The sequence below is a fragment of the Cydia fagiglandana genome, chromosome 26 (genome assembly GCF_963556715.1).
Source record: "Cydia fagiglandana chromosome 26, ilCydFagi1.1, whole genome shotgun sequence".
In the NCBI taxonomy this organism is placed as follows: Eukaryota; Metazoa; Arthropoda; class Insecta; order Lepidoptera; family Tortricidae; genus Cydia; species Cydia fagiglandana.
In genome coordinates this window covers 8,062,549-8,075,208 of record NC_085957.1, presented here as the reverse complement: position 1 = coordinate 8,075,208, position 12,660 = coordinate 8,062,549, and the positions used below count along the sequence as shown (strand labels likewise).

Sequence of the window (12,660 nt, the reverse complement as noted above, 5' to 3'; positions counted from 1 at the left end):
CGTCACATTTTTTCTACGAAATCGCCAAATCGAATTAAGTAAATACCTAAGTATTATTAATATTTTATCAAAATATTTTTGACGATATAAATATTAGTAATTTTATAATCCAAAACCGCTTAGGAAAGAAAATTAAACGATTAAAAACTATTTTCGTTTTAAAAACTTGTTATTTAAATGTACAGCGAACTAAATAATTTAAATAAATTTTCGGTTACTGATGAAGTTAAAGTGACGTCACAAAGTTTCTGTCTCCCCCCTCCCCCATGTCACAATATGTCACATTTTCTTGACCCCCTCCCTCCCCCTAAACGTGTGACGTAATTAATGGATGACCCCTTATAAGTAGTTACCAGTGGTATAAAGTGGGAAAAAAAATCCCAGTGGTTACTGGTAACAACTTGGTGGTAATTAGCGGGAATAGCCCGATTGAGCGAAAAATAGTATGAGCAAAGCTAACTGGCGCGGACGCGTGCGAAGGATTTTACCTATTATCGTTCCCGCGGGCTTGCACCCGCTCAAGTTGGCGAGGGCTTTAGGAAAATATTTTTTAGACTAAGGGCCAGTTGCACCAACCACATTTGACAGACTGATCAACGTAAGCCGGCGCGCCCCGGCGCCTTACTATGAAACTCTCCATTAGGGAATGCAAATCGGTTATTTTTTGTATGGAAATAACCGCGGTTTCGGTTAATAACCGATTATTTCCATACAAAAAATAACCGAAAATAACCGATTTGTATTCCCTACTCTCCATACATAAGAATTTAGCGAACTGTTTAACGATACGAATAGTTTGGTGCAACCGACCCTAAGTAAATTGTATCTAACAGTTACTCTTAAACTTTTTTTTTGGTGCTTTTCAGAAGAACCAAGCGAGAAACCGGAAGGCGAATCGAGACAGACCTCCGGAGCCGGCAGCCCCAGCTCCGAGAGAAGCGGCCCCGACGTGTGGACCGAGGTACAGTCGCCATCAAATATATCGGAGCGGCCAAGGTGTTCACAATATCTGAACACGCACTCTAACGCCTTTACAATAGAGGCGTGTACAGATACAGATATATGTGAGAACCTTGACCGCTCCGATATATCTGATGGTAACTGTACGTATAATGTTTCATGGAATATAGCGGTCGGCAACAGGCGGCCGGCGAACCTCTCACTTGCGGTCCGCGAGGCTCAGGAGACAAACGACAATGTCTGATAAAGTCATAAATATTAATAAAGTGTGGCCCGCGTCAACTTGGTTAGCTACTATGTTATGTGGCTCTTGGCTGTTAAAAGGTTGCCGACCGCTGATGTAATTAATAGTTCGCCCTCGACGAGATCTTGTGACTCGCATAGCACATGAAACAACGAATTGTTGTCCCCATTTTCACCCAACTAACAAGAATGCCATAAATAGGCCAAGAACAGAACAAGCCGCCTCGCGGGGAAAATGCCGCGCGAGGCAGGTCAGTCAGTGGAGACGTGCCTCGGCCGAGGTATTGCGGCATTTGCGGCCGCGAGTGAGTTAGCTTCGTCCGGCAATTTCTGTGTGGACCCGTCTAATAAGCATTTTAATTCATTATCCAGCGCTTTATCGAGAGAGTCGATAGTTATTTACCTATACTGCAAAACGTAATTCAAGACCAAAAAAAGTAAGACAATGTTGCCACTGCAATAATTTGTTTGTAAAATAGTAAATTCCTTTTGATAAATAATCACGCTAAAATAATTAATTCATTAGTAATTTTACTCCTACTATTTTAAAAAGTACTTTTATTTATTTATTTTCTCCAATATGCTCGGAAATGTTCACCTTACTGTAGCAAAAATACTACGGGAAGTTCTTCGTTAATGTCAAACTCTAATTAAAAAACATCAAACTATCGCTGTCCTGTTCTAGCGGACGGGAAGTAAAAAAACACTACAGTAATAACTTATTACTGTAGTGTTTTTTACTTTTTAATAATAAAAAACGCAAACGGCCAATTATTATTGCCGCGAGCCGCTTCTACACGACCCGATCAGCTATCATTTCACGTGTATGATCGTGCGAATACTGCTTAATAAAATCAAAGATTATTTTTATATTTTTTTTAAATCTCATCCGTGTTCATAAAGCTTATATAGTTTGTCAAAGGACTTTCTCATTTCAAACATAGACAAAGAGAATCATACTGTCTTTGTCTTACACTAGTACTAGCACCCAAAAGAAAAGGATGGGTATAGTTTTCCTGGTTCTTACTGACTGAAAAGTTGGTTTGACCAACTATATTGCACAATTATATTGAATGAACGAATACTGAATGGCAGAATAAGTTTGTAACTTTAACTTTTAAAAATTAATTAAAGAGGGAAATTGTTTTTGACATTTTGGATGTGAAGGTTTGATTTGAGTGATGCTTGATGGTTAAATAATAATTATTTTAGTTTATTTCCTCGCATGTTTATCCTCGCATATATGCCTCGGCAGGAATAGCAATTCGTGGATTCGTCTTCTTTGTCGGACTCCGCTTCGCGTCGTCCGACAAAATCGAAACTCATCCGCGAATTGCCCTTTCCCGGCCTCTGCAATAATGTACTATTGTACATAAATACCAAGACGCCCCAGTAAAAAAGTGGCAACATTTCTTACTTTTTTTTGGTCTTGAATTACGTGTTGCAGTTTAAACCTGTTTACCGAACGGCAGTCATAAGCGCTTTTTCCTCGGTTTTCACACGTTTGATGTTGATGGCAGGTGAAACGGAGGACGAAGGCCGGCAGCCGCGAGCGCTCGGCGCCGGCGCCGCTGCCCGCCGACGAGGCCCCGCAGCGCGAGGAGCTGCACTTCCAGCTCGACGAGGAGCTGGACCTGCCGCCGCCGCGGCACAACACCTTCACCGACGGAGACGCCTGGTCAGTACCTTCTACCAAAGATAATTTGAAGTAGAGAGTTACTGTCATGGTAAATTATGTAGCTACAGTTCATTTACTGCCATCTTACGACAGAAGATTAACACTGTTTGAACGCCATTTGACTTTGCTCCTTATTCTTCAACCGATATGTGTTAACTTGTTAAATATTAATATTAACTCGAGAGTAGGCTGAAGAATATGGCGCCATCGCTCGAAATTGCACCATACCTTTGGCCTATAGTCGAAAGATGGCAGTAAATTTACAGTAGCTACATAATTTGCTTTGACAATAGACTCTATATTCTCTTTACTTCTATCAAAGAGAATAGTGTATAGAGAGTTAAAGAGTTATATCGACTGGGACCAGGACCGGAAGTGTTCACGGGTCACCCGTGAACAAGATGCATGTAACTGCGTAGAAATATCGGGAACTCGAAAACAATATAAAAGATAATCGTAGTTTATATCCCGGTCGATATAAGTCTAGTAAAACTACCCGTGAATCATAAACTGTGAGTGTACTCGTAGTTATCAATCTCATTTGTATTAATTCAGGTCGGATTCCGAATCGGACTTCGAGCTGTCGGACCGCGACGTGGGCCGGCTGCTGATCGTGACGCAGACGGGCGGCCGCGCGGTCAAGCACGACGGCCACGACCGCCAGGGCGACTGGAACACCCGCACCAAGATCTCGCAAGATCTCGAACAGGTACAACACACTCGGCTGCACCGCCACGTGGGCCGGCTGCTGATCGTGACGCAGACGGGCGGCCGCGCGGTCAAGCACGACGGCCACGACCGCCAGGGCGACTGTAACACCCGCACCAAGATCTCGCAAGATCTCGAACAGGTACAACACACTCAACTGTACCGCCACGTGGGCCGGCTGCTGATCGTGACGCAGACGGGCGGCCGCGCGGTCAAGCACGACGGCCACGACCGCCAGGGCGACTGGAACACCCGCACCAAGATCTCGCAAGATCACGAACAGGTACAACACACTCAGCTGTACCGCCATGTGGGCCGGCTGCTGATCCTGACGCAGACGGGCGGCCGCGCGGTCAAGCACGACCGCCAGGGCGACTGGAACACCCGCACGAAGATCTCGCAAGATCTCGAACAGGTATTGTACAGATTCAACCATGCATTTACTCTCTCAACATCGTCACACTTAACATTCTCAGCAACGTATTCACACGTTTAACTAAAGAAATACTTAATCAACAAAAAAAATCATTCGTTTATTTTAATTACAGGTCATAACTGACGGATTGAGGCGGTACGAGGAGGACTTGTGGAACGACACGGATTATACTACGGTTAGTAAATATTTAGAATAACTTATGTTTAAGTATAAGTTTACATATATCTTAAAAAAGAAAAGTACAATACAATTTTATAGCTACTTTTTAGATCGTGGTCTAGTGGAACCGCAGAACGAGTTGCCTCTGGAGGAAATTGCCGCGCGAACCAGCTCGGTCTACGTAAATGTGCCTCGCTCGGCCGCTTTGCCTCAGGCGAGGCACTTTACCAACCGAGCTGCTTAGCGTGACCATTTCCTCGCGAGGCGACTCGTTCTGTGTGGACCCGCCTAATAGTGTCTACACGAAATGAGTTGCCTCTGAAGGAAGTTGCCGCGCGAAGCAGCTCGGTCCGTGCAAGAGCTAAACTCATGCGCGACCACCATGCTTCCGACTTGGTTATCCACAGAACAACCTGGTATGCGGGGCAATTTCCTCGCGAGGCGACTAGGAGCTGATTTAGACGGCGCGTGAACTCGCATGCGATTTTAGTTACATTGCGGACTGTTGGTTACGTCCAATTCAACGGACCGATTAAAACCCGCAATGTAATGTATGTGTATGTATGTGTGTGTATGTGTATTCGCATGCGAGTACTCGCATCGTCTAAATGAGCCCTAACTCTAGTTGGCCCGCCTATAGTTCGTTTTTTTTAGCATTAGAAAGAACTTTCAAGAAGGTAAGCGATCTTGACATGTCTTTTAATTGAAAAACGCTTTTTAAAAATCAAAAACTATTATTTATGAAAGCAGAAGAATATAAATGATCGTATTAGATTCATCATTGTTACATATTTGCCGTAACTTATTTTTAAAATGCGTTTTTCAATTAAAAGACATATCAAGATTGTTTACCTTATTTCTAATGCTAGAAAAAACGAACTATAGTGAGTGTAGAAAATGGATTTTTGTGTACTATTACATACTGATAAACATGTATTAATTCCATTATTTTTTTGTGATCAGTCGCACGGCAGTCTGGGCTCGCACTACCGCACCGTGTCGCTGATATCCCGCGAACAGTTCGAGGCCACGCAGCCCAACGAGCGGCATTCCAATCCCGACCAGCCGCCGCCGCCACCGCCGAGGCCGCAGATGGTATGTTCACACCAATGGGCATTTCTATTTAAAGTTGTACCCCCAACTTGCATTTTAGATTTTGGAATTTTTAAATTATTTCCACTCAGAATCAAGCTCTTTCGATCCTAATACAAATAATAAATAAATAAATAAATATTATAGGACATTCTTACACAGATTGACTAAGTCCCACAGTAAGCTCAAGAAGACTTGTGTTGTGGGTACTCAGACAACGATATATATAATATTTAAATACTTAAGAGTGCTATTACATTTCGGGGTTGAGCGAGTTTAGGTATTTTACGCGCTGCGGCAGGCCGTGCGAGCTCAGTATTCCGATCCCTTCTACCACACTCGCACTACAATGATGGATTAAACATTCTTGATCCTTCGCGAAGCATATTGAAATCAACCATAACAACACTAACTGTAACTTATAAAGTCCTAAAACTGTTATTTGGTAAGTACGAAAATACTAAATGCAGTGCAAATGTACATAGGGGCTGTTCATAAATTACGTCATCTATTTTTGACCCCCCCCCATTCCTCAAATCATCCAAAAATCATGCTTCGGATGACTCTGTTTCCTCCTACGTCATGCTACCATCATCCGATGTCCAGACCCCCCCCCCTTCTCCCATTTGAAACGACGTAATTTATGAATAGCCCCATACTCGTACTTATGAACGTATATTACTCGAAAGAAATTATAGGTACTCGCTTATTTACATATTTCGTCATTGCATTTGGTACCTATAGGTTGTAAAGTTTGTATCAACGAGGGTTTAAAAACGAACTGGTACTGAGGATCTGATGATAATGATGATTATTACGGTGGTCACGGATACCAATCAACCATGTAGTACCATGATTAGGCTCGTTTGATTAGTCTCAACACGATCTTTGACACTGAAGATACACAGGGTCTGATGATGGAGCTGGAAGGTGGCCACGGGTACCAGTCTATCATGTAACTAAACCACTTCGTGTTTGGGCTCGTTTGATTCGTCTCAACAAGATCTTTGACACTGAAGATACACAGGGTCTGATGATGGAGCTGGAAGGTGGCCACGGGTACCAGTCTATCGTGTAACTAAACAATTTCGTGTTTGGGCTCGTTTGATTCGTCTCAACAAGATCTTTGGCACAAGACAGTGCTCAGGGTCTGATGATGGAGCTGGAAGGTGGTCACCATTACCAATCAACCATACAACTAAACCACATCGTGTTTAGGCTCGTTTTATTGGTCTCAACAAGATCTTTGACACTAGGTGATACTCAGAGTCTGATGATGGAGCCGGAAGGTGGTCACCAGTACCAATCAACCATGCAAGTAAACCACTTCATGTTTAGGCTCGTTTGATTAGTCTCAACAAGATCTTTGACACTAGGTGATACTCAGAGTCTGATGATGGAGCTGGAAGGTGGTCACCGGTACCAATCAACCATGCAACTAAACCACTTCGTGTTTAGGCTCGTTTGATTCGTCTCAACAAGATCTTTGACACTAGGTGATAAACCAAACACGAAGCCCAAACACGAAGTGGTTCAGTTACGTGATAGACTGGTACCCGTCGCCACCTTCGAGCTCCATCATCAGACCCTGAGTAGTATCTTGTGTCAAAGATCTTGTTGCGACGAATCAAACGAGCCCAAACACGAAGTGGTTCAGTTACATGGTAGACTGCAGGTACCCGTGGCCACAGTCCAGCACCATCATCAGACCCTGAGTACTAACTTGTGTCCAAGGTCTTGTTGAGACGAATCAAACGAGCCCAAACATGAAGTGGTTCAGTTACATGATAGCAGTGTTGGCAAAAAATCAATTCGAATTGACGATTGACGAAACTAATTCTAAATCTACTGATTGAAGATTGACGATTACTAATCGTTAATTCGAATTGATCGGTCAATCCTCAATCGTCAATTCGGATTGACGATTACTTTGTATGTACCTAATGCCCTTTTTATTTAGGCCATTTTTGTGAAACTGACCAAATGCGTTCAAAAGCGGTATCTGAGTTTACCAAAGGTTCCGAAACATGTTTCCGACGGCTATATGAAGGATGTCCTTTTTGGAACATTTTCGGGACTTTCCATGAAATTAACCGATAGCGTTCAAAATCGATATCTGAGGTGCCCAAAGGTTTCGAAACTTGTTTCCGAGGGAAATATTGAGAGATGTCCTTTTTTGGGACATTTTAGAATTACCCGATTGCGTTTAAAATCGATATCTGAGGTAAACAGAGGTTTCTAAACATCTTTTCAACTGCAATATTGAAAGGTGTCCTGTTTTGGGACATTTTAGTGACATTCTTTGAAAGTGACTGATTGCATTCAAAATCGATATCTGAGGTGCAAAATATGGTTTCAACGGCAATATTTAGATTCTACACTTTAGCCGCGTACTTACTTTACTACCTGCATTACGCCACCCTGCTGAAAAAAGGTCATTTCTCGGTATTGCCGTCAGAAACATGTTACGAAACCTTTGGGCACTTCAGATATCGATTTTAAACGCAATCGGTTAATTTGAAGAAATGTCCCATAAATGTCCAGAAAAAAAGGAAACTCCGTCTGTATTGCCGTCGGAAACATGTTACGGAACCTTTGGAAATCTCAGATATCGTTTTAAAGTGCCAACGATCAATTTAAAAAAATGTCCCGAAATGGAAGACATTGGACATCCTTCAATACTGACGTCAGAAACATTTTTCGGGACCTATGGTCGACATCGATTACGAATATGAACGTAATTGGCCAATTTCGAAAAATGTCCCTAAAAGGGACATCAGTCAATACTGACATCAGGAACATGTATTCGAACCTCTGGGAACCTCAGATATCGACTTTAAGTCCAGTAAGTAAGTCCCTAAAAAGGACACCTTTGAAAACAAATCTTAGGGAAGGGAAAGGGACCCTAGGTTAATCTAGATTGAGAATTGATTTAATCCGAATTGAGGATTGATGCGTTAATTCCAATTGATTCAATCGGATTTACGCGTCAATCAGAATTAAATCAATTCGAATTGATCAATTCGGATTGATCAATTCGGATTGACGCGTCAATTCAATTGATCAATCCGGATTGATTTAGTTCAGATTGATGCCAACACTGCATGATAGACAGGTACCCGTCGCCACCTTCGAGCTCCATCATCAGATCCTGAGTACTATCTTGTGTCAAAGATCTTGTTGAGATGAATAAAACGTGCCTAAACACGAAGTGGTTCAGTAACATGGTAGCCTGGTACCCGTGGCCACAGTCCAGCTCCATCATCAGACCCTGAGTACTAACTTGTGTCAAAGATCTTATTGCGACGAAACAAACGAGCCCAAACACGAAGTGGTTTAGTTACATGATAGATAATTAATTGCATGGTTGATTAGTACCGGTGACCACATTCCAGCTCCATCATCAGACCCTGAGTACTATCTTGTGTCAAAGATCTTGTTGAGACGAATAAAACGAGCCTAAACACGAAGTGGTTTAGTTGCATGGTTGATTGGTACTGGTGACCACCTTCCGGCTCCATCATCAGACCCTGAGTACTATCTTAAGCCAAAGATCTTGTTGAGCCGAATCAAACGAGCCCAAACACGAAGTGGTTTAGTTGCATGGTTGATTGGTACCGGTGACCACCTTCCGGCTCCATCATCAGACCCTGAGTACTATCTTGTGTCAAAGATCTTGTTGAGGCGAATAAAACGAGCCTAAACACGAAGTGGTTTCGTTGCACGGTTGATTGGTACCGGTGACCACCTTCCGGCTCCATCATCAGACCCTGAGTACTATCTTGTGTCAAAGATCTTGTTGAGACGAATAAAACGAGCCTAAACACGAAGTGGTTTAGTTGCATGGTTGATTGGTACCGGTGACCACCTTCCAGCTCCATCATCAGACCTTGAGTACTATCTTGTGTCAAAGATCTTGTTGAGACGAATCAAACGAGCCCAAACACGAAGTGGTTTAGTTGCATGGTTGATTGGTACCGGTGACCACCTTCCGGCTCCATCATCAGACCCTGAGTACTATCTTGTGTCAAAGATCTTGTTGAGACGAATAAAACGAGCCTAAACACGAAGTGGTTTCGTTGCACGGTTGATTGGTACCGGTGACCACCTTCCGGCTCCATCATCAGACCCTGAGTACTATCTTGTGTCAAAGATCTTGTTGAGACGAATAAAACGAGCCTAAACACGAAGTGGTTTAGTTGCATGGTTGACTGGTACTGGTGACCACCTTCCGGCTCCATCATCAGACCCTGAGTACTATCTTAAGTCAAAGATCTTGTTGAGCCGAATCAAACGAGCCCAAACACGAAGTGGCTTAGTTGCATGGTTGATTGGTACCGGTGACCACCTTCCGGCTCCATCATCAGACCCTGAGTACTATCTTGTGTCAAAGATCTTGTTGAGACGAATAAAACGAGCCTAAACACGAAGTGGTTTAGTTGCATGGTTGACTGGTACTGGTGACCACCTTCCGGCTCCATCATCAGACCCTGAGTACTATCTTAAGTCAAAGATCTTGTTGAGCCGAATCAAACGAGCCCAAACACGAAGTGGTTTAGTTGCATGGTTGATTGGTACCGGTGACCACCTTCCGGCTCCATCATCAGACCCTGAGTACTATCTTGTGTCAAAGATCTTGTTGAGACGAATAAAACGAGCCTAAACACGAAGTGGTTTAGTTGCATGGTTGATTGGTACCGGTGACCACCTTCCGGCTCCATCATCAGACCCTGAGTACTATCTTGTGTCAAAGATCTTGTTGAGACGAATAAAACGAGCCTAAACACGAAGTGGTTTAGTTGCATGGTTGATTGGTACCGGTGACCACCTTCCGGCTCCATCATCAGACCCTGAGTACTATCTTGTGTCAAAGATCTTGTTGAGACGAATCAAACGAGCCCAAACACGAAGTGGTTTAGTTGCATGGTTGATTGGTACCGGTGACCACCTTCCGGCTCCATCATCAGACCTTGAGTACTATCTTGTGTCGAAGATCTTGTTGAGACGAATAAAACGAGCCTAAACACGAAGTGGTTTAGTTGCATGGTTGACTGGTACTGGTGACCACCTTCCGGCTCCATCATCAGACCCTGAGTACTATCTTAAGTCAAAGATCTTGTTGAGCCGAATCAAACGAGCCCAAACACGAAGTGGTTTAGTTGCATGGTTGATTGGTACCGGTGACCACCTTCCGGCTCCATCATCAGACCCTGAGTACTATCTTGTGTCAAAGATCTTGTTGAGGCGAATAAAACGAGCCTAAACACGAAGTGGTTTCGTTGCACGGTTGATTGGTACCGGTGACCACCTTCCGGCTCCATCATCAGACCCTGAGTACTATCTTGTGTCAAAGATCTTGTTGAGACGAATAAAACGAGCCTAAACACGAAGTGGTTTAGTTGCATGGTTGATTGGTACCGGTGACCACCTTCCAGCTCCATCATCAGACCTTGAGTACTATCTTGTGTCAAAGATCTTGTTGAGACGAATCAAACGAGCCCAAACACGAAGTGGTTTAGTTGCATGGTTGATTGGTACCGGTGACCACCTTCCGGCTCCATCATCAGACCCTGAGTACTATCTTGTGTCAAAGATCTTGTTGAGACGAATAAAACGAGCCTAAACACGAAGTGGTTTCGTTGCACGGTTGATTGGTACCGGTGACCACCTTCCGGCTCCATCATCAGACCCTGAGTACTATCTTGTGTCAAAGATCTTGTTGAGACGAATAAAACGAGCCTAAACACGAAGTGGTTTAGTTGCATGGTTGACTGGTACTGGTGACCACCTTCCGGCTCCATCATCAGACCCTGAGTACTATCTTAAGTCAAAGATCTTGTTGAGCCGAATCAAACGAGCCCAAACACGAAGTGGCTTAGTTGCATGGTTGATTGGTACCGGTGACCACCTTCCGGCTCCATCATCAGACCCTGAGTACTATCTTGTGTCAAAGATCTTGTTGAGACGAATAAAACGAGCCTAAACACGAAGTGGTTTAGTTGCATGGTTGACTGGTACTGGTGACCACCTTCCGGCTCCATCATCAGACCCTGAGTACTATCTTAAGTCAAAGATCTTGTTGAGCCGAATCAAACGAGCCCAAACACGAAGTGGTTTAGTTGCATGGTTGATTGGTACCGGTGACCACCTTCCGGCTCCATCATCAGACCCTGAGTACTATCTTGTGTCAAAGATCTTGTTGAGACGAACAAAACGAGCCTAAACACGAAGTGGTTTAGTTGCATGGTTGATTGGTACCGGTGACCACCTTCCGGCTCCATCATCAGACCCTGAGTACTATCTTGTGTCAAAGATCTTGTTGAGACGAATAAAACGAGCCTAAACACGAAGTGGTTTAGTTGCATGGTTGATTGGTACCGGTGACCACCTTCCGGCTCCATCATCAGACCCTGAGTACTATCTTGTGTCAAAGATCTTGTTGAGACGAATCAAACGAGCCCAAACACGAAGTGGTTTAGTTGCATGGTTGATTGGTACCGGTGACCACCTTCCGGCTCCATCATCAGACCTTGAGTACTATCTTGTGTCGAAGATCTTGTTGAGACGAATAAAACGAGCCTAAACACGAAGTGGTTTAGTTGCATGGTTGACTGGTACTGGTGACCACCTTCCGGCTCCATCATCAGACCCTGAGTACTATCTTAAGTCAAAGATCTTGTTGAGCCGAATCAAACGTGCCCAAACACGAAGTGGTTTAGTTGCATGGTTGATTGGTACCGGTGACCACCTTCCGGCTCCATCATCAGACCCTGAGTACTATCTTGAGTCAAATAAATACATATAGAATGTCAGGTCGTTTCAAATATTTTTAATCCTGTCCGGTAGTTTATTAAACTGTACCATTATAAATTATAATACTATAAAAACAGTGCTAAGGACTGTTCAGTTTACTAAGCGGACACTCTTACACCTCTTTTAATCGGCGAATTTAAAATCAATTGACGTACAGCTCATAACAATATAATCAACAATCCCTTATTTATCAATTGCTATATATTTGTTCCCATAATAGTCTAATAAGTATTTTTCCCGAAGGACCGAACAAATTTGGAACATAGCAAGTTAGTTCTGCAATTAGGATGCACAGGCTAGTATTCACTGCGAAAAATCGTAAATATGTACAAATTTTCCAAGTTAAACGTAAATAAAATAATTAAAACATTTGGAGAGCATCATATGCTTGAAGATTTTACAAAATCCCGGCACAGAAGCGGCCCGGCCAATCCAGAAACAAAAGTATTGTCATGCGGCTGTTAAAATCAATAAATTACTTATCGGTTCGCGAAATTCCTAAGATAGCAGGCGTTAGAGTAGGCACAGATTAAAATATAAGAAGTATGTACAATAAATGGACCCATAAAAA

The 12,660-nt window shown here is 43.2% G+C and overlaps 1 protein-coding gene across 1 annotated transcript in view; it reads left to right on the top strand.

The window, feature by feature from the left end:
- LOC134677469 (la-related protein 1) overlaps nucleotides 1–12,660 on the top strand; it is a 175,157-nt gene that overhangs the window by 145,129 nt on the left and 17,368 nt on the right. The window contains exons 14-18 of the mRNA XM_063535951.1: nucleotides 867–961; nucleotides 2,724–2,881; nucleotides 3,437–3,590; nucleotides 4,138–4,200; nucleotides 5,148–5,279. Coding sequence (XP_063392021.1) covers nucleotides 867–961; nucleotides 2,724–2,881; nucleotides 3,437–3,590; nucleotides 4,138–4,200; nucleotides 5,148–5,279 — 602 coding nt within the window. The remainder of the gene's footprint in view (nucleotides 1–866; nucleotides 962–2,723; nucleotides 2,882–3,436; nucleotides 3,591–4,137; nucleotides 4,201–5,147; nucleotides 5,280–12,660) is intronic.